At 41.5% G+C, this 24159-nt stretch overlaps 1 protein-coding gene across 20 annotated transcripts in view; it reads right to left on the bottom strand.

Annotated features, from left to right (window-relative positions):
* The window catches only part of PTPRS (protein tyrosine phosphatase receptor type S), a 532810-nt gene that overhangs the window by 113717 nt on the left and 394934 nt on the right, over positions 1–24159 (bottom strand). For 11 of the 20 annotated variants that reach the window (XM_033953845.1, XM_033953844.1, XM_033953846.1 and 8 more), the window contains exons 11-14: positions 15822–16127; positions 13501–13694; positions 13038–13064; positions 5764–5881 (exon numbers count right to left, since the gene is read on the bottom strand). The exons of 5 other annotated variants lie outside the window; for them this stretch is intronic. In XM_033953845.1, coding sequence (XP_033809736.1) covers positions 5764–5881; positions 13038–13064; positions 13501–13694; positions 15822–16127 — 645 coding nt within the window. The remainder of the gene's footprint in view (positions 1–5763; positions 5882–13037; positions 13065–13500; positions 13695–15821; positions 16128–24159) is intronic. 4 more of the 20 variants (XM_033953851.1, XM_033953858.1, XM_033953865.1 and 1 more) reach the window with 1 other exon arrangement.

The following is a 24159-nucleotide window of genomic DNA, read 5'->3' as shown; positions in this document are numbered from 1 at the left end:
ATAGTATTTAAATTCAGCCCCTAGCCCTGAATGATAAAAAGAGGAACTGTGTGCTTTCTTGGAAGAGGAACTGAATCAGCACGAGGAATGAGATAAGAATGTTACAGCCATCTGAAAGGGCTTTTTAAATAGCTATTTCAAGTTAGGAGAAATTGAGTTTTGGGTAATAGCCGTTTTTGCAGGAGAAAACATCCCTTTTTGATTGATGTGCATATATGCTGCAATTCTAATGAAAACCTGAGGAAAAATAATGCGTGCACAGGACAAAGAAAAGGAGACAAAGGACAAAAACGAGGAGAAAGAGAAAAAGGACGAGAGCAGAGTGCAAAAAGAAAGAACAGTACAGACTGTCTGGCTGAAAGTGAAGAGAGTAAAATGAAAAATTGCCATGCTCAGCTTTCTCTGGTTTTTCTTTGCTCTAAAGAGCCTAAACCAAAAACCAAGAGGCCAGATCAAAAAGAGCCATAGGAGTCAAAAGAGGAGGAACAAAAAGAACAAGTCATACGTATTAGTGCTGAGTCACAAAGAGACAAGGAGGAGTGAGAAGATTACTTGAGGTGTGTATGTAATTGTGTGAAAGTCATGTGTAGGGATGGGGGAGAGGTGATGGCATGAAACAGAGAGCGGTAATCCACAAAATGTGTGAGAGACAGTGAGAATTTATCATTGTGGAGGAAAAAAGATTGGAAAGCAGAATAATTTATTACTTTAAAAGCTAAAATGAAGAGAAAGAAGAGCTGGGAAACCACAAGAATGAAAGATAATTATAGGCCAAGGAGACAGAAAATGAAAGAGGAACAAAAAAAAAACAAACCCAAAAAACATTATGAATCTAAGAATGCCAGAATTTATAAATTTTTCATGACTAAGAAATTAGTGAAAAGATTCCTTATACAATGAGTAGGCAAGTGCCACAAAATATACTCCCTACATCTCAACACTAGTTATGGCATTTATAAGCCAAAAACTCAAAACGTAGAAGCTCATTGTCTTTATGTATGCACAGGGACACAGGAGGCCTAGAGAGCTTTCTTGTCATTTGCTGGACTTGTTTATAACTCACTGGCCAGGTCTTTCATGGGTAAACCAGAGAAAACTTTTCTACACATGCATTCAAATCCCATCTAAGACAAGAATCACTAACCTTTGCCAATATAGGCAGAAATGGAAACATTACTGCAGCCTACACACTGCAGGGATTTTTTTTTTTGGTGTTGTTGTTAAACTGAACCACTGTATTATCAGAACATAATAAATTGTCCTGTAACTGGTAACATCACCCAGAAGCAATATATTCAGCCTCCCTGTAGTGTTCTCTGATGATTTTTACTTTGTGCCTGTCGGCTGGCAAGCCAGTTTCCCTTTGAAATAGGAATCCTTTCCCTGCATACTTTGCAAAAGCAGACCTATTATGGGATAAAGCAAGTACAGGGATTTTAAAATGAAATCCTGGACTTCCCTTTTTCCAGCCCACTCCAGCTCTGCCACTTTTTCCTACGGATGTTGTTATCTGTATGTAGGGCCAGTGCATGTGTTGTTATCTGCATGCAGGACCAGTGCTAGATATGCAGGGGCCCCAAAGCTCCTCTTCAGGCAGTGCTTGCCTTAGCTTCCAGCACCAGTCTAGGGGCCAGGGCAGTTTCTAAAAGCCCTTTGAAGTACAGTAGTAGCTTTTGGCCAGATTCTATAAAGTTGTGCATCCATATTTCCAACTAGCACAGACATTTGGGCACCCAAGTTATAGAATATCTTTTGCTGCATGTCTAAATTAGGCGCCAACTGGCCTTAAGTACCATTAATAGCCCTTAAGTGGTACTAATTTGTAGTTATGAATGTAACTGCAACTAGGCACTATTTTGTAAATCGTCCAAATGCTATAGCGTGCCACTACAAAAGGGGCATATATATGGACAAAGCAGGGCGTATCTTGTGGTTGCACACCTAAGTTACAGAATACTATCACTTACATATACAATTGCCTACGTTAGGGGTGTGCCACACCAAAGGCTGGTATAAGTGGTTGTGCCTAACGACCACTTACACCAGCCTTTGATATGGCATACATGCTCACGGCTAAATTTAGGTGCATTCATAACATAACAATATGTATACCGCAGCTACCTCTCAGTTCTGTGTGGTTTAGAGAGAAAAGATACTGGACATTCACAGTGAATTACAATCCATTAGTTAAAAAATTTACCAAACAAGTATATTTTTTACAGTTTTCTAAATGCCAGATAGGTGTTGGAACTTAATATACAATTACCAAGATAATAAAACAGCATATTTTTGCATCTCGATGGCCACGAATTTGGACTTGGAGGTTAAAATGTACAGCGTCAGCATCTATGAGACAAACTTGGTTTTCTTGTTACATAGGATTTTTTGGACCCCAGTTCGTTTACAAAAGATAGACAGTTCTAAGTCTAATAGATGCTGGCATTGTCATGTTAACATAGGGACCTTGGATCATCTGTTGTTCTATTGTCCATTGATACTTAATTTTTGGAAGTCAATTTGGGGACAAATTAATCTTATACTTGAGGCATCAATTCTGTTAACTTATGAAGCCATAAATTGTGGTACTATATTACATCTTAAACCGTCTTTGGATCTGTATAAAAGCCGACTTTTCTTAATAATGACAGGAATTCAGATGGTTACACGTAACTGCATGAATTGCAATAGACTTAATTACACATTTTGGTGGACAAACTTATGTTCAACTTATAAGTATTTACCACTTACTTAAACTTGTGAAACACACTATCCACCTAAACAAAAGCACTGTCACACAAATCTCTGTTGCACTCTCACAGGATACTTATAAGTATGAAAGAATGAACGTTGAATGTTTAGGACATAGTAATGCATTCAATAAGGCAGTGTTTTTCAACCGCTGTTCCGCGGCACACTAGTGTGCCGCGAGATGTTGCCTGGTGTGCCGCAGGGCCGCCGGGCCCGGAGCTGACAGGGGGCCCGAGGCAGGGGCGCCAGTAGCTCGCCAAGGCAAAGTGAGTCGATCACCCAGGACTCACTTTGTCTTGGCGATCTAATCTATCGAGCCGATAAGTCTTCTTCTCCCCGACGTCAATTCTACAGTCGGAGAGGAAGTTCGGGCCAGCCAATCGCTGCCTGGCTGGGCGGAACTTCCTTTCCGATTGTAGAATTGACGTCAGGGAGAGCATGCGTCGGCGTCGGCTTTGGGGCCTGTTATCCATTGGTGGGTCCTGTTCCCCGATGGCAGCGGCAGTGGCAGTGGCTTGGGGAACGGCAGGGAGAAAGAAAGAAAGGGGGCAGGCAGGGAAACAGAAGGAAAGAAGAGAAACAGAAAAAAAGAAAGAAAGGTCAGGGAGAGAGGAAGAAAAAGTTGGGGGAGGGAATGAGGTGTGGAGGAGAGAAAGCATACAGGCTGATAGAAGGGAAGAAAGATTGGATGCACAGTCAGAAGAAGAAAGTGCAACCAGAAATCACCAGACAAGGTAGGAAAAATGATTTTATTTTAAATTTAGCAAAGTGGAGGCAGTATTACCATAGTTTTCAAAGGAATTTGCCCAAATAACTTAATAGTTAACTGGGTAAATTCCCAGAGATGAAAACTTCCCTTCACTTACTATGCACAGTTCTGAATTTATATCTGCTGTCTATATTTTACAATATGGTCCCCTTTTACTAAACCGCAATAGTGGTTTTTAGCGCAGGGAGCCTATGAGCGTCAAGAGCAGCGCTGGGCATTCAGCGCAGCTCCCTGCGCTAAAAACTGCTATTGTGGTTTAATAAAAAGGATGGAGGGTATATTTGTCTATTTTTGTATGCTATAAAAACCAAATACAGAGAGAGACTGAGAGCTGTTGACGAAGAGCTACGTGTGTGTCTTTCTTCCATTCCAGCCAGAATATCAGCTTTGTGTTCAGCCAAACAGGCCCAGGTTTCGCACTGAATAAAGTATTTTATAATTTTTATTTCGTAATAAAGTAATTATAAAATACTTTCTTTGTGTTTATTTGATTCCTATTCAAGAGAATTACTTTATATATAGTCAATATAGGCAGAGAGTTAAATTTTTTAACATTTTCTAATGGTGGTGTGCCTCGTGATTTTTTTCATGAAACAAGTGTGCCTTTGCCCAAAAAAGGTTGAAAAACACTGCAATAAGGTGTGGAGTCCATTGACTACATATAGGGTCACATTACTTATAGGGACATGTACTTTTTCTTATTAGATTACTTCCTTGCACATCCAGGGTGGGAGGGAAGGAGGATAGTAATATTATGTATGGTATATAGTTTATGGAACTATAGTTATAAGTATAATAATAATAATAATAATAACTTTATTTTTCTATACCGTATATATTTCTAATTATTACTAGTTGTTTTAAAATGTTTGTATGTGTAAAGTGCTTTTTCTGATTTGCTCTTGATAATTCATTGTAGTGCACTGTTATTATTTAAAAATCAATAAAGAATTTTAAAAAATAACATATAACGGCCTAAGATAGAATTCTGCCAAAAAATTGTTTGTAAACACATCCCTTAATAGATTGAAAGTCACTCCGTGTATACTTACGCTCTATTCCAGTGGTTCCCATACCTGAACATGGAGGCACTCCAGCCAGCCAGGTTTTCAGGATATCCACAATGAATATTCATGGAAGAAATTTACAAGCAGTGAAGGGAGTGCAGATATCCTGAAAACCTGACTGGATGGGGTTCCTGACAGGATCAGGTTTGGCAATCACTGCTCTATTCTATCATGAAAATTTTACATGCAATTGTCAATAAGAATTGAGGCTTAGCGAACATGGTTTTTGCCCCTAATGTTTGGTGCACTTTCTTGAATCTATCCTTTAATGGGATGTGAACCAGAGGAAGCTATGGTTCAAATCCCTCTTCTCTCACTGATACTCTTTATAACCTCGGGCAAGTATCTTCATCCTCTGCTGCCTCAAATAAAACTTGGCAGGGAGGAAGGAGTGGCCTAGTGGTTAGAGCTACAGCCTCAGCACTCTGAGGTTGTGGGTTCAAATCTAGCGCTGCTCCTTGTGACCCTGAGCATGTTTTTAATATATATTCTTAACTCTATTTTGTAAACCGCTTAGACTTTACGATAGGTGGTATATCAAATAATAAACTTGAAACTAGCAAGTTACTCAATCCTCCATTGCTCCAGGTATGTTAGATAGATTGTAAGCCTACCAGGACAGATGGGGAAAATGCTTGATTACCTGATTGTAAACCACTAAGATAACTTTTATAGGCAATATATAAATACCTAAAATAAATAATTTGAGAGCAGGGAAATAACTCATGTACTTGAAATGTAGCTTGAACCTGGATATGGAAAATGTGAGTAAGAAATCTAATAAACTAAAGACAAAAATGTCCCCCCATTTGTCCATGTGCATTGCTCATCTTAAGACAATGAAATCTGTAGTTCTGTTAATGCCAATTCATTTTTAGGGACAAGTGTTTGTAAATGTATGGTATTTTTAAAAAATTTAGCTGTATAAGATGGCCCACATTGTATTTCAAGGAACCACATATAAAAGGCATCTCCCCAAAAATCAACCGATAACTTTAATCTTTATCTACAGGAAGGGAAATATGCTCCTTATTTGGAACAATGAGGAGCATTGCTCTAGATGGGTGAGGAGCTGGCATTTCTCAGCTGTAAAATTTTGCTGTTTAGGAAAATATGTTAGGTTGGAAAACTGTTCTGAGGAAACTTTTTTAAGCATATTATAATCAGGATGCACCTTACCTGCACCTTTAGTCACAACCAGGTTAGGTTTGCTGCGGGCACCATCCCCCTTCATGGTGTAGGCAGCCACAGTAATGGAATATGTGGTTTCAGGCTGAAGCCCAGCAATGATCATTTCCTGTTATTGAATCACAAAGAGAAACATCTAGGTACTTGAAAAACTCTTACATTTTCTCATATAAAAACATTCATTGATGCATTAAACAAAATGATCTTAAAATGCATTTCCAGAAATGGGACTAGTAAACTCTCAGCATGGCTCTACTTCATACAGACATCACAGTCAAGCTCTGGGGAAGCAGGGCTGTTGCAGAGCAATATCTGAATATGTTTAATCATTTTTTTTCTCCTATTAAATCCTAGTAATACGAGTGAAATGTGGAGAGTGGGATTTTGAGAGACTTCTTTTGTGCCCACTAGTAGAATGACTTTTCTACAATAGAGTTTCCCAAACCTGTCATAGTCTAGCCAGTTGGCTTTTCAGGATGAACGCAATAAATATGCATGAAAAATTTGCATATACCAGGTCAATGATTTATTCAAACTTATCTCATATATATTCTTCGTGTTTGACTTGAAAACCAGGCTGGATCTCGTACCAGGGTAAGTTTGAGAAGTCGTGCTTCAAACCACACCTGCACCTCATTATCCCTCCTTTTTACAAAACCGCGGAAGCGTTTTTAAGCGAAGGACGATGCACTGCTCCCAATGCTCATAGGAACTCTATGAGTGTCAGGTGCAGCACAGAGCATTCTGTGTGCCAGCCTGTGCTAAAAACCGCTTTCGTGGTTTTGTAAAAGGGGGGCATACCAGAAGAAATGCTGAAACAGGTTTTATTTCTACTGCTTTAATTTTCTACCAGCAGTTTCTTACCACTGTTTTCCTAATGACAACTGGAATGGAAAATCTCCTTTGAAGGGGCAAATTTCATTCCAATCCTCTGGAAACACCCAGTTAGTTTTCAGCATATCCACATTGAATATGCATAAATTGGATTTCCATGCACTGTGTCCTTTGCATGTAAATCTCTCATATGAACATTCATGGTGGATATCCTAATAATGTGACTGGCTAAGTGCATGGTTTTGATTAATTAATTTAATTGTTTGATTTTAGTATTTACTATCATTTTATTAACATGTTTTTATTTCCTCAGTCTCTTTGCTCCTGGCCTTGTTGGCCATTGTATTTTTATAATACAAGTTTTATAATTGTCCAATAAGCAGCTAAATGATGCCTACTGGTCCAATATCTGTTCTTTACACTTAATTTTGTAGATGGCCTGCCTTGTTTCTTTTTTTATGGGGGGGGAGGGGGATTGCAACTAAGGACAGGGCTGTGAATCACTGTTTCATAGGCATTTATGTGGGAGAAGTAGCATAGCAAACCAGGTTCAATTCCCACTGCAGCTCCTTGCAACTCTGGGCATATCACTTGACCCTATATGCCCCAAGTAAAAAATAAGTACCTCTATATAATACATGTACCACTTTGTAACCACAGAAAAGTGGTACATCAAACTGCATCCTCCCTCCCACCTCAGACACTCTATTTACTGGGTACAATGTGATTTTGAAAATTCTCTCCTCCCTCCAAATGGTTAGGTGCATATTTTTAATCAGACTGGGGAAGGTGTTTTTGGGGCCTCTACTGTTAAAATTTACCTGTCTTTAACTGAAGTCCTCACTCCACCTGTCTTATTGCTAACTCATACTATGCCTATATTGCAGTATATGTCTTATCTTTATTTGTCGTCCTTACGCCAACTATCGTATTGCTAACTTATATTATATATGTAAACTTGTAACCCATTCTGGGCTCTTTTGGGAGGACAGGCTAAAAAATTTGAATGAATGAATGAATAAATAAATAGTAAATAATGCAGAAAGACTGGATTTCCAAATTTATCCACATTTTCCATGCAAATATCGTCCAAACTACCCCCATAGTCCATAGTCTGTTATTGAGAAAGACATGGGGGAAGCCACTGCATGCCCTGTATTGCTAGCACGGACTATTGCTACTCCTTGGGTTTTGGCCTGGTACTAGTGACCTGGATTGGCCACCGTAAGAACGGGCTACTGGGCTTGATGGAACCATTGGTCTGACCCAGTAAAGTTATTCTTATGTCTTCCCTTTTATAAAGTCACAGTAGCAGCTGTTGCTGCTGCCGTGGTAATTGCTCTGACATCCATAGGGAACTAATTAACATCGAAGTCTTTGTCGCATGGCAGCCGCTAGCACGGCTTTGTAAATGAAGCTTATAACAGGTGCAAAAGTCTACGGGTACTTTGTACCCATGGCAGTTTTTACAGGGAAAACATGCTTGCTTACAGTATAAGGTGTGTGTTAGGTGGGCAGTTTCCCCTGTATTAGGGCAGGAATACTCATTTGATGTGACTTATGGACCCTTTTGTTAAGCTACGGTAAGTACTAATGCATGCTTACTGCAGCTTTAAAGGGCTTACAGCAGGATGTGTTCAGGAGTCCTGCGGTAAGATCCCATACTGCATATGCAAACCATGCACACACCATGCACTAAAAATATTTTGACCTTAGCTCACTTACTTATTTGTAAAAGCTTAGCGAAATGTTGTGAAATATTCCTTACTGATTGAAATGTTTTGTGAGATTTTATATTTGAAATTTTAGAAGAGGGAATGATGTAGTAGGGTTACTTGTCGCAGTTTGTTTTGTTGTGAAGACTATGGGATTCATAATAAAAAAAAAAGTCTAAAAAGTGTCCTAAGTGGCTACTTGGATGATCAAAAAGCTTGATCGTCCAAGTACCCATAATCAAAGCTGGTTTTAGACGTATCTAAAACCAACTTAGGCCTTTCCCCTGCCACTAAACGTACAGAGAGAAAAGAGGTGTGTTTAGAGGAGGGGAAAGGGCGGGCAGTGGGCGGGAGGTAGGCCGACCTACACCTAGCCGTACAACAGGTATAACCAATACAGTTTAGTCGGCACTTAGACCTTTTTCACTTAGATGAAATAAAACCAGGTCTAAGTGCCGAAAAACGGGCCGCTGAGCTGATGGCTGTTGGCGCCATCAGTTCAGCGGCCCGGCAACCTAACCATCGCGGCAGGAGAGATGCCTCATCTCCTCTACCGCGATGCCATTACTCTTCTACCCGAACTGCCGCGACCCGCGGCAGTTCGGGTAGAGGAGTGATGGCATCGCGGTAGGGGAGATGAGGCATCTCTTCTGCCGCGATGAATCACTCCCCCCCCAAACACAACATTGGGGCAAGAGGGAGCCCAAGCCCTCTTGCCCCAGGCACCCGCGGCACCCCCGACTCGTTCGGGCCAGGAGGGAGCCCAAGCCCTCCTGCCCAGGCGACCTCCCCTACCCCACCCCCACTACAGTACGGGCAGGAGGGATCCCAGGCCCTCCTGCCCTCGACGCCCCCCATCCCCCTCAATGTCCGCCCCCCCAAGAACCCCCGATCGACCCCCCCCAGCCGACCCGCGACCCCCCGGCCGACCCCACGCCCCCCCCTTCCCCGTACCTATTTTAGGTTGGCCGGACAGACGGGTGCCAAACCCGTCCGTCCGGCATGCAGCTCAACGAAGAATGGGGCTGGATTGGCCCAGGGGCACCAAAGCCCCGCCTCCTGGTGGGGCCTAAAGCGCCTGGACCAATCAGAATAGGCCCAGGAGCCCCTGGGCCAATCCAGCCCCATTCTTCGTTGAGCTGCATGCCGGACGGACGAGTTTGGCACCCGGCTGGGGGGGGTCGCGGGTCGGCTGGTGGGGCCGATCGGGGGTTCTTGGGGGGGCGGACGTTGGGGGGGATTGGGTGCGTCGAGGGCAGGAGGGCCTGGGATCGCTCCTGCCCGTACTGTAGTGGGGGTGGGGGTAGGGGGGTCGCCTGGGCCAGGAGGGCTTGGGCTCCCTCCTGGCCCGAACGAGTCGGGGGTGCCGCGGGTGCCTGGGGCAAGAGGGCTTGGGCTCCCTCTTGCCCCGATGTTATCGGGGGGTTGCGGCTTCAACGGGGCAAGAGGGCTTGGACTCCCTCTTGCCCCGATATCGTCGGGAGGGGGGTCGCGGTTTGACATGGCAGGAGGGCTTGGGCACCCTCCTGCCTGGATCGTTGTTGGGGGGGGAGGATTCTGTAACCGGTGTTGTTTTTGACAGACACCGGTTACAGAATCCAGCTTTGAGGCGAAGGACTGGCTCCTCCTTCGCTTAAAAGCCCTTCTGTTGGACGTTTTGTGTTTTTTTTTCATTATGGTTAAAAAGTGTAGACGTGCTGTGGGGGTACTTTTAGACGTAGTGGAGATTGGGCGTTTAGGCAGAGGAAGGCCATAATCAAAACATGGACGTATGTTTTGGTTATGGACACTTTCCTTGCTTCTGGGTTGAACGTTTAGGGACTTAGGCCAAAAGGGGACTTAGACGTTTTTTTTTTTTTTTTGCCCCTCCACGTGTTTGTTTTTTTTGTAATCTGCCTAGGTTGTAGGTGGAAAAGAAATTTTTAAAATAAATAAAATTTTAATTTAATTTTTGTGTGGAGGGGCTTGTCTGGGGCATTTCTATGCTAATCAGTTAGTGTATCTATATTACTGTGTGCTGACTAGCACAGGATTAGCATGTGGGCCCTTACCGCCTACAAAACAGATGTTGGTAAGTGCTCATATGCTAATTTAATTTAACTTAATGGCTGAGCGTTAATGGTGACATTAGAGTATAGCCACTAACATAAGAACTGCCGCTGCTGGGTCAGACCAGTGGTCCATCGTGCCCAGCAGTCCGCTCCCGCGGCAGCCTTTAGGTCAAAGACCAGTGCCCTAAAAGAGTATAGCCATACCTGCGCACGGTTTTGTAAAAAAGGGGGGGGGGTAATTGAGAGCCCTTTTATTAAAGCTTAGAGCATGCTAACAGAATTAATACATGCTAATGTCACCATTAGCACTCAGCCATTAAGTTATATTAAATTAGCGCATTGGCACTTACCAAAATCTGTTTTGTAGGCAAGTTTCAAGTTCAGGTTTCAAGTTTTTATTAAAATTTGAAGTGCACGCATTGTCAAAGATTTCAAAGCGTATTACAAATTTAAAATTGGGGGAAATACGATATAGCACATTAATACAAAATAATATACACATACAGAATTCAATACAGGTACAAAAGGAGAAGGGGATGAACTACAATAATTAAAGCAAAGAGAGAACATATATGGGTAACACATCGGGGGGGGGGGCAAAAAGTGAAAAGAAATAAAAAAGGGAGGAAGATAAAAAAACTGAATCCTGCAAATGAAGACTGATTAGAAATTGGAAATTAAAATATAAAATTTTAAACATAGAATGATCATCGTCTATATCTCAAAGGCATCCTTATACAGAAGACTTTTTAGGGAGCCCTTAGAGGCAGTAAGGGCTTGCATGCTAATCCTACGCTAGTTCCATTAGCACGTGCTTAACTTCAGTAAAAGGGCACCTTACTAAAGATAGTGACTCAATTGCTGTTGACCGATTTTCTAGCTGATTTAAAAATATGCAAACTCCCGGTGAGCAATTGAGTCAGTGCAGAGCCCTGACAGTAGTGACTGCAAAATATCTGGCCAAGAAAGAAAATGGAAAAAAAAAAGCCACCCCTTGAACAAAGCGCTCCTTCCCTCCCCAAACCCCCCAAAATGGCAGGAGGGATGCCCACTCCCTCCTGCCATCGCCCCTCCCCCCTGCAGAACCCTCCCCGAACTTAGATATGGCAGGAGGGATGCCCACTTCCTCCTGCTGTCGGACATATCACCCCCCACTCCCCACCCCCCGCCATCGCTGTCTGCCCAGTCCAGCCCACCCCACTACCTGTACCTTTACATCGGGAGCAGGAAGGATGCCCTTCCTGCTCCTCCAGCCAGCTCCTATGAAATGTTGGCCTTAGGCATTATATGATGCACTGGGAGGGGCCTAAGGCCCTGATTGGCTCAGACGCCTCAAGCTCCTCCCTTTGCAGGGGCCTAATGCACCTGAGCCAATGAAGGACTTCCTTAGGAAGGAGCCTAAGGAAGTCCCCGATGGCTCCTTCCTAAAGAAGTCCCTGATTGGCTCAGGTGCCTCAGGCCCCTCCCAAGGAAGAAGCCCGAGGTGCCTGAGCCAATCAAGGCCTTAGGACTTTCCCCGTGCATCATATGATGCACCAGGGCGGGGTCTAAGGCAAACATTGTGTAGGTGCTGGCCAGAGGGGCAGGAGCGGCACCCCTCCTGTTCCCAACATAAAGGTACCAAGTGGGGTGTGTGGGCCAGGCGGGGGCCAACTGCGATGGCGGTGGGGGGGCACCATGGCAGGAGGGAGTGGACAATCCTCCTGCTATATCTAAGTTCGTGGGGGGAGGTTTGTAGGGGGGGGGCGATGGCAGGAGGGAGTGGCCATCCCTCCTATCATATTCGCACAGGGGAGGTGCAAGCGTATGGTGGCAGGAGGGAGTGGGCATTCCACCTGCCATATTTGCACGGGGTGGGTGGGGCAGCATCGGGTGGAGCATCTTGTGGCAGGAGGGAGTGGGCATTCCTCCTTTTTTGGGGGTTCAGGAAGGGGGAGCGCTTTGTCGGGGGGGAGGGTCTTTTTTTTTTTTATTGGTCAGATATTTTGCGGGGGTAATATACACAAAATGTTTGTGCCATTGCAAAATAAAAAATTCAGGCAGACCTGTCGGTAGCACAGTTACTGACAGGTCTACAGCAGTCGGGTTTTAGGAAAGTAAAGCTCAATTCAAAATAGCCAAGCAAATGTTAGTGAATCAATCACTTGACTATTTTGCATGGGGTTTCACTCATTTGCATGGGTGGATCGGATCAGAAAATATGCGGTGGGCCATTTAGTTAATCGGGTGGGTAGCAGCGATCATTGCTAAACCTGTGAAAACAGGTTTAGCGACGATCGCTGACTTTAGTGAATCAGGACCATAGTTCTCTTACATAAATACCAGCATTGGTTAGCAAATGGAAAAAGAAACACCTTTGATGACTGCAGGTTATTTAAACTAAGGTTAGTGTAGTGAAAAGTATGTGGGAATGTTATAACAAAAAAATTCCTAGAGAATTATTCAAACAAGACTTTAATAAATGCAAGCACAAGACTCAAGGTCATCAGCTGATGTGCTCTCACTCATTTCAAGCAGAAGAATTTAGTCTGAATTTAGCACTGCAAGACACACACAAAATACAAACAATATTTCATGCTTTAATGTTAAAAACCTGTGAAGAAATAAGAAAACCCACATCAAAAAATAAGAGGCAGCAGGAGGACTAGCGGGATTTACTACTTACATATTCAGCAGTGTCATCCGTTTCCCACTGAGCAGAGAACGAAAGGAAAGGTGTTACGAGTCAGCATAAAATGAGAGAGAGAGAGAGAGAAGCAAGAGAGCCATGAGGACAGAATTATGAAGATGTTAACTCATGGCTACTGAAGAGAAGGGTAAAGGTTACCAAAGCAATGTTGGGGGAGGGGTGAGAACACAAAGAATATAATGAAGGATTAATAAATTCAGTGCTGACCTCCGTTAGCTTTAGAATATTAAAAGCTGGCACAATTATATGAAAATCCATCTGCACCTTACAAGGAAACTGCAGCTGTGACCATACTCCAGGGACTTTATAGTCAGAACAAAGGAGGACAGAAAGGATGCAGCTATGCCATTTGTACTGGGACACTGTGTATGTTGGCAATAAGCAGAATAGGTTTAAGAGCAGTCTTCCTAAGCAACCTATTGATTGTGACCTGTCTTACCTGGGCATCTGCCAGCATGACATCCTTAATCTGTGGCGACCCTTTGGCTTCACCATTCTCCACCTTGATATAGTGAACTTGGTAGCCACGGATCTGCCCATGCTGTCGCTTCCGTGCTGGAGACCGCCAAGACACTTTGATAGCTGTAGAGTTCAGCACCTCTACCCCTACATTCTGAGGCGGAGCACTTGGCACTGATGGGGTGAAGGAATGAACAAAAGCAAATGAGAAGACATATATATCAAGGTCTGAAATTATCTTTTACTTATTCAAAACTGAAAAACACTAGAACTTGAAAGCTAACAGTACTGGAAATAGAAGTCCATCATTTCTTCACAAAGGTGCACCCACAGTTGTAAAATACGCTTTTTCTGTGGTCCAATAATTCTGATCTGGAACCTTTTTAAGTTAATAAGAGAGCTCAGTTCTTATTTCCACCCATTCCTAGGCCTCACGTCTAAAACTACCCAGCATGGAATCAATCCATGCCAATTTGGATAAATGTTTCTATTTTGACAATGACTGTCTTTTGGGAAATGGACTGAGCCTATCAACTCATTTCGCATAAGCCTTAAAGTAGCTGTCAGGTTTAGAGGACTTTTATTCACCACTGATCTGTGCTGGATTTCAGTTGACAACCTAGATGTGAAATGCTTTGTAACTATGTCAATCCACCAAGTCCCACTCCCTCCAGCCCCTCAGCAAAATACTTTTACTGTCAAAACCCAGCATTCTGGGTTAAAAAAAAAAACAAAAAATATGAAAGACATTGATCTGGAGTGCTGCAATGGTCAGAGGCTAGATTCCTCTAAGTCTTTACTGATGGCTATTTGTCCTGGGATTCATCAATCTTTCAAATTAAAGTCTTCAGTATGAAAGCCAGAGACAATACCATATCAACAGCAATATCTGCTGCAGAAGGACTCATTTAAAAAAAATTTATCTATTCCCTTCCCCGCTACCCATAAGTTAAATGATCCACTGCCATAGCTTGCAAGAACATTTGAAAGCTCAGAGAAAATAAGGACTTAGGATTCAAGAGCTGAAGCAACCTAAGTAATCCTTAGTTATTAAAGAGGATAAAGACATATCCTTGCTCGTTTGACTCTGAGCAAATCTTTCTCAGCCAAGATCCACTGGATCCAGTTTCTCAACAAAAGGCACTCATAATAGGAAAATAGTGTTTGTGAAGTGAAGGACTCTGCAACGTAGTAGTTTTAGGCACTGCAGCAAATTCATGGGAATCAATTATAAGAGATGCAACTGTCCTCTCAGAAGTTCTCTCCATGCAGTCTAGAGAGAGTTCCAACCTTTAAGCTATTCAACTCACACTACAAATTCTGCTATAGTCCCTGAAGGGGGTTATTTATTGGGATTTATTAACTCTGTTTATGAAGAGAGAGGCGACTGCATTTTGTGCAGGTCCTGCTACAACTCTACATGAAGAGATGCAACTGTAAATTGTCAGACCTTCAAAGTTCACTCTGCTTTTGCCCAGACTACTAAAGAGGTAAGGCAGTGAACACCGGGAATCTTTACTTGCAGTTCTGGAGTAATAGAAATTCAACAGAAACATGATGGCCATCCAGTCTGCCCATCCGCAGTCTGCCCATTATCTCTTTATCTAGTCTGCCCATTATCTCTTTCTCACTCCGAGAGATCCCACATGCCTATTCTAGGCCCTTTTGAATTCAGACACAGTCTCTGTCTCCACTACCTCTTCCAGGAGACTGTTCATGCATCTACCACTCTTCCTTAGATTACTGTCACCTCTTAACTTCATCCTATGCCCTCTCATTGCAGAGTTTCCTTTCAAATGAAAGAGACTCAACTCATGCACATTTACATTACATAGGTATTTAAATATCTCTCTAGAAACAATATTAACAATAACAATCTTAAATAAATTACTGCAGCAAAAAAATTGTTGCAAAAATGTTATAAGCCAAGTGGTGGGACTATCCTTTGAAAAACCATTTAGGTAAAGTGGAGAAAAAAGCCTCAACTAATTTTATATGCAGATGGCAACCCAATGAGTTTTTTAGCCATTCTTACTCTATCATAGGCAAAAAAAACTCCACTACTTCTCTAAATATAAAATTAGTTGAGGCTTTTTTCTCCACTTTACTTAAATGGTTTTTCAAAGGATAGTTCCACCACTTGGCTTATAATATTTTTGCAACAATTTTTTTGCTGCAGTAATTTATTTAAAAGTCTCTATCATATCTCATGCTCATACTATGGGTATCGCTGAATAATAAATCAGAGACAAAGAGAAACAAAAGTTAGATATTATGCAAAAAGGTAAAATTTGGAATTACCATCTTCATCAGTGCGTATGATGATAGGTGCACTCTCTGGTCCTGATCCCACTTCTGTATGTGCCACCATGGTGAGTCGATACTCTGTCCACTTCTCCAGTGATTCCAGGAGGATGTGATTTACATTTGGGGGTATTTCATTCACTTCTTTAGGCTCCGAGTTCTCCGAGTTCAGTGCTCGATAATGCACGCTGTATCCAGCTAGAACGCCATTTTGGCTTTCAGCTGGTGGTGGACGCCAACTTACCAGAATGGTGGTGGACCTTGTGCTGACACACTTTACATCTTGAGGGGGGGCAGATGGTTCTATTAGGGGAAAAATCAGGGGGAGAGGGAAAGGGGCAGAAGAAACAAAAGGTGGGAAAGATAAAAGAAAAAAAGGAAAAGATAAAAACTAAAAACTAAAAAAAAATCTCTACGAAAATCAAAAAAATGTAAACAAACATAACTAAAATAGGGGATTTAAACAAACTGTAAAACAAAATATAAAAAAATAATTGTCTATTTCTGAGTTTTCAGGAGCCCTTTTCTAAAGAGGAACATTTGTGTACATTTAGGAGTTAATATTCAAAACTCTTAGGTGCTCTTTGCACATATCAAAAGCAGATTTATATGTGTAAATCACAATAAATGTAGTTAAAGCAGATTTACACTATAAATTTTTGCGTGGGTTTATATCCATAAAATGGTGATTTTAGTAAAAGTGCCAATTGTTACATATGTCCTGGACAATTAAACTTTGTATAGGTAGCTAAACAGATGTCTAGGTCTGCCTGTGTAAAACTAAGCAAGTATTTTATAAAAGGCTCAGTAAGTGCCGAGTCTTTTATTAAATATATATGATGCCTCAAGATACACATAGAAAGAGCAGCACATATAAAGGTACTTAGGTTGGAGTTGATATTTAAAGTTGATAACATGTTAGTAACGCTGAAAATTTCCGGTTAGCACCAAATTCAAAACCAGCTATTTTGGGGATGTTCTCAAGACAGAGGGGCAGATGCACAAAGGTCCCCCATGCTGGCAATGTTTCAGTTAGACTGATTTTATCCAGTCTGAATGAAATGTTTAATCTGCGGTAAACTATACGAGGTACAACTATACGATGGGAGGGATGTTATTGAATGAGAGTACCCAAGAAAGGGACTTGGGGGTAATGGTGGACATGACAATGAAGCCGACGGCACAGTGTGCAACGGCCGCTAAGAGAGCGAATATAATGCTAGGTATAATCAAGAAGGGTATTACTACCAGAACGAAAGAAGTTATCCTGGCGTTGTATCGGGCGATGGTGCGTCCGCATCTGGAGTACTATGTCCAATATTGGTCGCCGTACCTTAAGAAGGATATGGCATTACTCGAGAGGGTTCAGAGGAGAGCGACACGTCTGATAAAAGGTATGGAAAACCTTTCATACGCTGAGAGATTGGAGAAACTGGGACTCTTTTCCCTGGAGAAGAGGAGACTTAAAGGGGATATGATAGAGACTTACAAGATCATGAAGGGCATAGAGAGAGTAGAGAGGGACAGATTCTTCAAACTTTCAGAAAATAAAAGAACAAGATGGCATTCGGAAAAGTTGAAGGGGACAGATTCAAAACGAATGCTAGGAAGTTCTTCTTTACCCAACGTGTGGTGGACACCTGGAATGCACTTCCAGAGGGAGTAATAGGGCAGAGTACGGTACTGGGGTTTAAGAAAGGATTGGACAATTTCCTGCTGGAAAAGGGGATAGAGGGGTATAGAGGATTATTGCACAGGTCCTGGACCTGTTGGGCTGCCGCGTGAGCGGACTGCTGGGCACGATGGACCACCAGGCAACGTCGGCTGGACATCGTTAACTGGCCAAAAAACGTCAGCTAGCCCTATGTGGTGCAGTGGTTAGAGCTACAGCCTCAGCACCCTGAGGTTGTGGGTTGAAACCTCATGCTACTCCCTGTGACCCTGGGCAAGTCACTTAATCTTCCACTGCCCCAGGTCCATTCGATAAACTGTGAGCCCACTGGGACAGACAGGGAAAATATTTGAAGTACCTGTATGTAAACCCCTTTGCGTGTGGTTGTAAAACTACAAAAAAAGCGGTATACAAGTCCTTATCCCTTATCCTTGAATTTTCAGATATAATACCAGAATGCTGCCATCTGAATATGGACCCTGATGATTTTGCTACATAAATACATATTTGCTTTCACTTATACGTATATGCAGTGGATCTGTAAACATATACATTCAGGAGCAACTAATTAGGGACCTGTCTTATAAAAGTCAAACTTTGCCCCAAGGGAGGTAGGTTTTGAACATGAGAGAGAATGTATTTCTCCTTGAAGCATATATCTAAGCCCCACAGGTTAGTCATAGGTTATGGAGGACTCTAAGCAGGTGTTACCATACATGTGTTTCTCTTAGTCTTTGCCTTCCCTTTCTCCCAACCTCCCCCCATCCTTTCTCTGCAGGGAATTCTCTTGTAATTCTAGTGTTTGCTACAAACCTGAAACTCTTCTCTTTTTATATCATGCATGTTTTAACCTCTCCTTCCATTTCCTTCCACCTTTGGAATTGCAGCAGTCTCATTCTAAATATTCTGGGGTTCTTCATACTTTTCTTTGATAAACATTATGGGCTGATAATCAAAAGCAATATGTAATCATTGGTTGGTGCTGACTACATACCGTAACTAATTTGTTTTCAGCCCTATGGCCTGGGTAATCAGGGGCGGACTGACCAAGATAATAGGATAGTGGCCAAGGACACACAGCAGTAGGGGGCCCACTCTCCCTTAGCCTCCATTTAATTTTATCACTTTTAATAAGTGGTTAGTAGCTCATGACCCTTATTGCCTAGGGGCCCAAACCACTGTCTGCCTCTATGGGTAACGGGTAAAATTTGGTCATAATTCGGGATGGGATGGAGTGTGAAAGTGGTTTTGCAAAAATCTGCTGCTGAATATATGTATATCTTTATGTAGATAACTATAAGGTTAATAGGCTAGCCCCACCCCCATCCCTACTGAATATTTACCCTGTAATGTAGTATTAGTTACACAGCATACAGATCAGTCAAAACGCATGTAACCATTTCATTGGTTTTAAGTCTCCCACTTCCAAATATGGGATTTCTATAGCTTCTGCCAGCATGGCAGGGTTTAAAACCATTTTATGGTTATTGTTAATTTGTGTGAAACTAGTATAATTCAATAGCACCAACGCCCCAGTCTAGGTCCCTAAAGGAGGATGACCAGCACCTGTCACTAGTTAAAGGAAACTGAAAAACAGACAAACTGAAACAGAAAGAAACCAAACTTCAAATTAAACAAAAACCAACAACCAAATATCAGAAACTGAAATGAAGGATACTTAAGAAAACACATAGAAAGGAAAAACTCTTTCTCTCAGCAAATCCCAGCCAGTTACCTACCTTCACCTCGTCAATTGCTAATTATAAGACTTGCTTATGAGCTAACAGGAGAAAGCAAATTAAGAGGTCAGACTCATCTCCTAAAAGGGTTCTGTTTTGTAAAGGTTTGTATTTTGTTGGTCTTACTCAGAGACAATAGCCATCAGATTATACACTCAACTTATATAAAACATCTGTGACCCCCCCCAAGCTATCCCCAAAATGTTCAGGGATGATGCACCAAATGCTAGTAGAATACTGAGAATAATAATCACAGCCTATGCTTGCTTTGTCTAAAAGGGAAGGAAAAAAGCTCATACATTTAGCAAGCCACACTGAGATTCTAAAACCCGCTGAAGAGATGGTCTGACCTCACCTACCCCATTCCATTTCGAGCCTAAGGCTGCTGAACCCAGAACTCCACCCTGGCACCTGGAGACACTGTTTCCATCTCAAAATGCCTGCTTTTAGGATACACTCGCTGCACCTCCTTCGGGAATCTGCTATCCTTGCAGAGTTTAGGAGTGCCACTCTATGACAGGGTGGCTTTAAACCCAAAGAACAAACCAAGAACACTGTGACCTGTACAAGGCCAACAGCCTTGTAATTGCAGAGGAAAAAAAAAATACTACTGTACTTAGGAGTGACTGGTACTCAATGAACTCACTTTCACAATCCAGTCCAACTTGCACTCATATTCTTCATTCAGGAGAGAACAGATGATTACGAGATTCCAAACAAAGTTCGTAAGATCTTAGAATTCAGTTCATGAAGATTAGAGGGGGAAAGAGAATGCTCATCACCTCACTCCCCATTTTGCTCTTTGGGGATTAACCCACTGGAGAACAGAAGTTATTTTCCTAATTTATAAGGGAATGGGCTAGCTCTTTAGTTGAAGCTCTTTGCTCAGAAATGCTTAGAGGGAAGATTGGAATATGGACAAATATGAGATCGCAGCAATGACAAGGTGGACTGTTTTGTGAATGTATTAGAGACCAGTCCGTACTCACCTGAACTGCTTCTTTTACAAGCTTTGATTGTCCAAGCCCCAAGAATGACCCTTACTGACTTCTTAAAATGAAGCACTTTTAACCCTTGAAGTACCATGGACTCTGGATATTTTATCTAGTGAGACTAATATTAACCTAAGGAATCAAATTTAAAGGAGGTTTCTGAGTTTCTGGGAGCAAATTTGAACTTCTATCTAGATGTTAAGCTAAGTGATGGCCCTTTTTTCTTCTGCTGCTTCCATGCAGAAAATATCCCTTACTATAAATCTAGTCAGACATTAGCATGGAAATCCTATATTCTCATTGCTATTGTGAGGGCCTATCTACCAATAAATTACTACTGCCACAAATTCAGCTTTTGTTTCAAAATATAATTTTTTTATTTTTTTTTTTGCTGTATGTGGTGGGAGAGAAGTTTCATGGCTTATAATAGCCATGTTCACTATCTGATCACATATTTATGGAGAACTAATAGTGTGAAGGAATGAAGAGCAATGATTTCCCTCAAGTTTTTAATTCCTCTTACCAGAACATTGCCTTATACAATATGTTCTCATTATTACTTAGTTGGGCCTACTACAGCACGGCAGTGACAAAAATTATTCTGAGGAAATATGTATCATGCTATCCACAATGGTATTGTCTATGCTTTTCCAGTGAAATTTGTGCCTGTCGCCGCTGTCTCCGGTACTTAAAGAGTTAAAACCTGGTTACTTCAAAAAGAAATAAAATATACTTTACCTTTAGTTTAATGGATTTAACTTTTTTTTTTAATGATACCTGGGACAGGCACCCTGCCAGAGATGCAGAATGAACTGATCACATGACTGCAAGCATGAGAGCGTGCACTATATGGGTAGGAGTAAGTCTTAGTAAGGATGTATATGTATAACAGCAGTGGATAGATAAATCACATCACATGATGACAAACAAGCTGTTATGTGGGACAAAGATGGGACCAAGCGAGATTATCCAAAGGGGAAAGATCAAGGTGGCTCATGGTGCACCTTTTCTTGAGAACATGCAGATAGCTACAGACAGAGCGCAATGCAGCCGAGCAGAGTGTTCAATGAACAGGCTGCGGAGAAAAGACATAGAGCCTGTCCCGAGCCTCTGCAATGTCTCCTAGCTGAAGAATATCACCAGAATCAGGGAGAAGCAACTTGGTCCTCCATCAGTCAGCCAGGAAAAAATGTTCAACCCATTATAAAATTGAAGAGTTTAGAATGGATTACATGTTGTCATCTTTAACTGAAACACTGTCTTTGCCCACTAGCTTGGGTACTTACAAGCGTTGTGACATAATCTTTAAAATTAAAGAAAGATTTCATTCTGGGCATCTTTGCTTTGACCTACTTATCTGGAAGGAAGGGATTCTGCAGCAAAAAAACCTAGACTGTCATCATGACTATTAATGTGAACCTTCCACCATCACTTGTGACATCTAACACATTGGAATGCTCCCCAGTTCATCAACTCTCTTAGACCAAAGTGCTCAACAAAATCCTCCCCTCCAATACCATGGGCATAAAAGATCTTGCAAACAGAAACAGAGGGTAGATATGACTAGATATCTTTTTGTGTTTTTTTTTTTTTCTTCACTTATATCTAAAATTCATGGTTTGCTGTCAGTCCTTACGGCACTGATTGATGTGACCCAAAAATAAAATAGGGCAGTTTCAGCAAACCATGGGAAATGTTTTGTTTGTTTTTTTAAATGTTTTGAAGAGGGAAGAAAAATTCTGAAAGGAGCTGAGGCCTTGAGAAGCTTTGAGAAATTCTGTTTTTGCTATTCTCTCTGATATGGAAAACATACACTCTTACTCCAAAGAGAGAAGGAGCGAGAGAGAGAGAGAGCAAGAAAGGAACTGAGCTACTTACAATTAAACTACATAAAAGAAAGGAAGAGAGTTAGCTAGCTGCTTCCAGTTGTTAAGGATTTATGAAATGGAATTTCTCAGGCTGATCAGCTCATTTCTGAGCTAGTTCCACTCATGACTACTGAAACTGCAGCCCAGTGATTTACTAGAAATGAGAGGAGACAGAAAACACAGAGTACAGCTGCCACAGCCACTCATGCAGTGAAAAACACCTAATTTAAAAGCAAATATCTGTGAAAAATCCAAGTTTAAAGATTGCCATCTAGGGTTCATCATCCCTAGGGCAATGGGTGAGGGTTCCAATCCATTAAACTAAAACCAGTTTGGTTACACATTCTCCATTCTGGCGTTAATGCAAATCTCCCATCTCTCCCTTGTGATAATTATTCCATATATCATCCCCAACCCATTTATGACCCTCATGGAATTGATCCATTCCTGGTTTTCACTGCAATACTCATCCTTTGTTATCTTCACTAACAGTCATGCGTTGGTCACTGGAGCAGTGAGCTCCTTTCTTTCTTTCCCCAAATACACTCTTTCAAAAGCCAACATGCCATCACATTACAGGATGTTGTAGCCTAATGGAAAATGACTGAAGTTAAGAATTACTTGCTATAATCTTTAAAACAAATAAGTATTGATTACAGCATGACCTTTAACATTCATAGTTAGCCCAGGGAATATATTAGCATTTGTTATACGATTTGGTCTTTCTTTTTTTTTTTTTGGTTTCTATGTCTTAATAAAAAATGTTTGAACATAAAATTCATTGTTAGACAAATGAGTACAAGATGTCATTTTTGGAATGCAGAGTCTGAAATTATATCAGTGGGGAAAACTGAATAGAAGTGTCACTGAATGAAACGTCAAGACCCCATTACAATAAGAGAGAGCTCATACTATCAATGGAAGGAACAGTGCAGGAGGTACCATGGAAATATAGTGAAGCCTGGGCCTTATAAGAGGGAGGGAATTAAATCCTATTTATCTCCTTGGCTCATGAAGCATATGGGAACATTATCAGTGCTTTAGGTTCAATATTCCGAATACCCTGGGAAGGAGGTGGGGGTATGGAGGGGGGAACATGCAAAAAAATAAATCACTTTATTGTTATCAGACCTCCTCTCCTGTCCCCAGTAAATCTCTGCACAGGCTGTGTAAACCTTGAGGTTCTTTTCTGCTGGATTATTACTTTAATTTTTGTTAATGGACCAGTCTCTAGCCAAACAAAAGAAGCTGAGGTGGTGTCCTTAACTGAGCATGCTCAGCTCTAACAATTGATAGGTGTGCACTGGACTGTATGTGTACTAAAACCTCAAGTTTGAGGCATCAACATTTGCTGACAAAACAATGCTCCCTCACTTCTTAAATTTCTTGAATTTATCCACAAACTTTCTTGTGAATTTAATGTTAAAGATGCATAAAAATAATTTCACACTTTTAAAATAATAATAGGCTTCTCTTTCAAGGTTTCTTCTATTCAAATTCAAATGCCAAGTTAAAAGCAATTTTGAAAAGGATCTAGCTAGGTAATTATGAAGTTGCCCAGAGAGAGCCCCTGGGATGAAAGCCGTGTCCCTCAGAGTGCCTGAGTTAGCTGCCTAGTTAAACTAGAAAGTTAGATTTAGCTGTGGCAATAATTGGTTGTTCTGGGGCACATATTGTTTGGCTGCATACATAAAATATGAACATTGATTTAAAAAAATGAATCCATGTACGTATTTTAAGCAACCCGCTGATTGGCAGAAATATCAGGTACAAGACCCATGGGTACTTTTCTAAATAGGTACTCTGCAATTAATTCTCAAAAATGGAAACTACTTGCTTGATTTTCCTTTGAGAATTAGCTACAAGGCATATGGGTAAAAGAGTTCCAAACCTAAATGGGTTACTCAAAATTACCTCTTTAAAATTTTTTATTCCTTTTCAATACTTCCTAGACTGTTCTTCAAGACTATCCTTTTCTGATTTGTATGTTTATGCATTCATAGAACCACAAGCTTTTGTTTTTGCCCCAAGATTACTGCCATACACAGAATTTACACCATGCCT

Source organism: Geotrypetes seraphini, chromosome 8, assembly GCF_902459505.1.
Source record: "Geotrypetes seraphini chromosome 8, aGeoSer1.1, whole genome shotgun sequence".
Lineage (NCBI taxonomy): Eukaryota > Metazoa > Chordata > Amphibia > Gymnophiona > Dermophiidae > Geotrypetes > Geotrypetes seraphini.
Note: the sequence above shows the minus strand (reverse complement) of the source record. Positions and strands in the feature narration are given on the sequence as shown.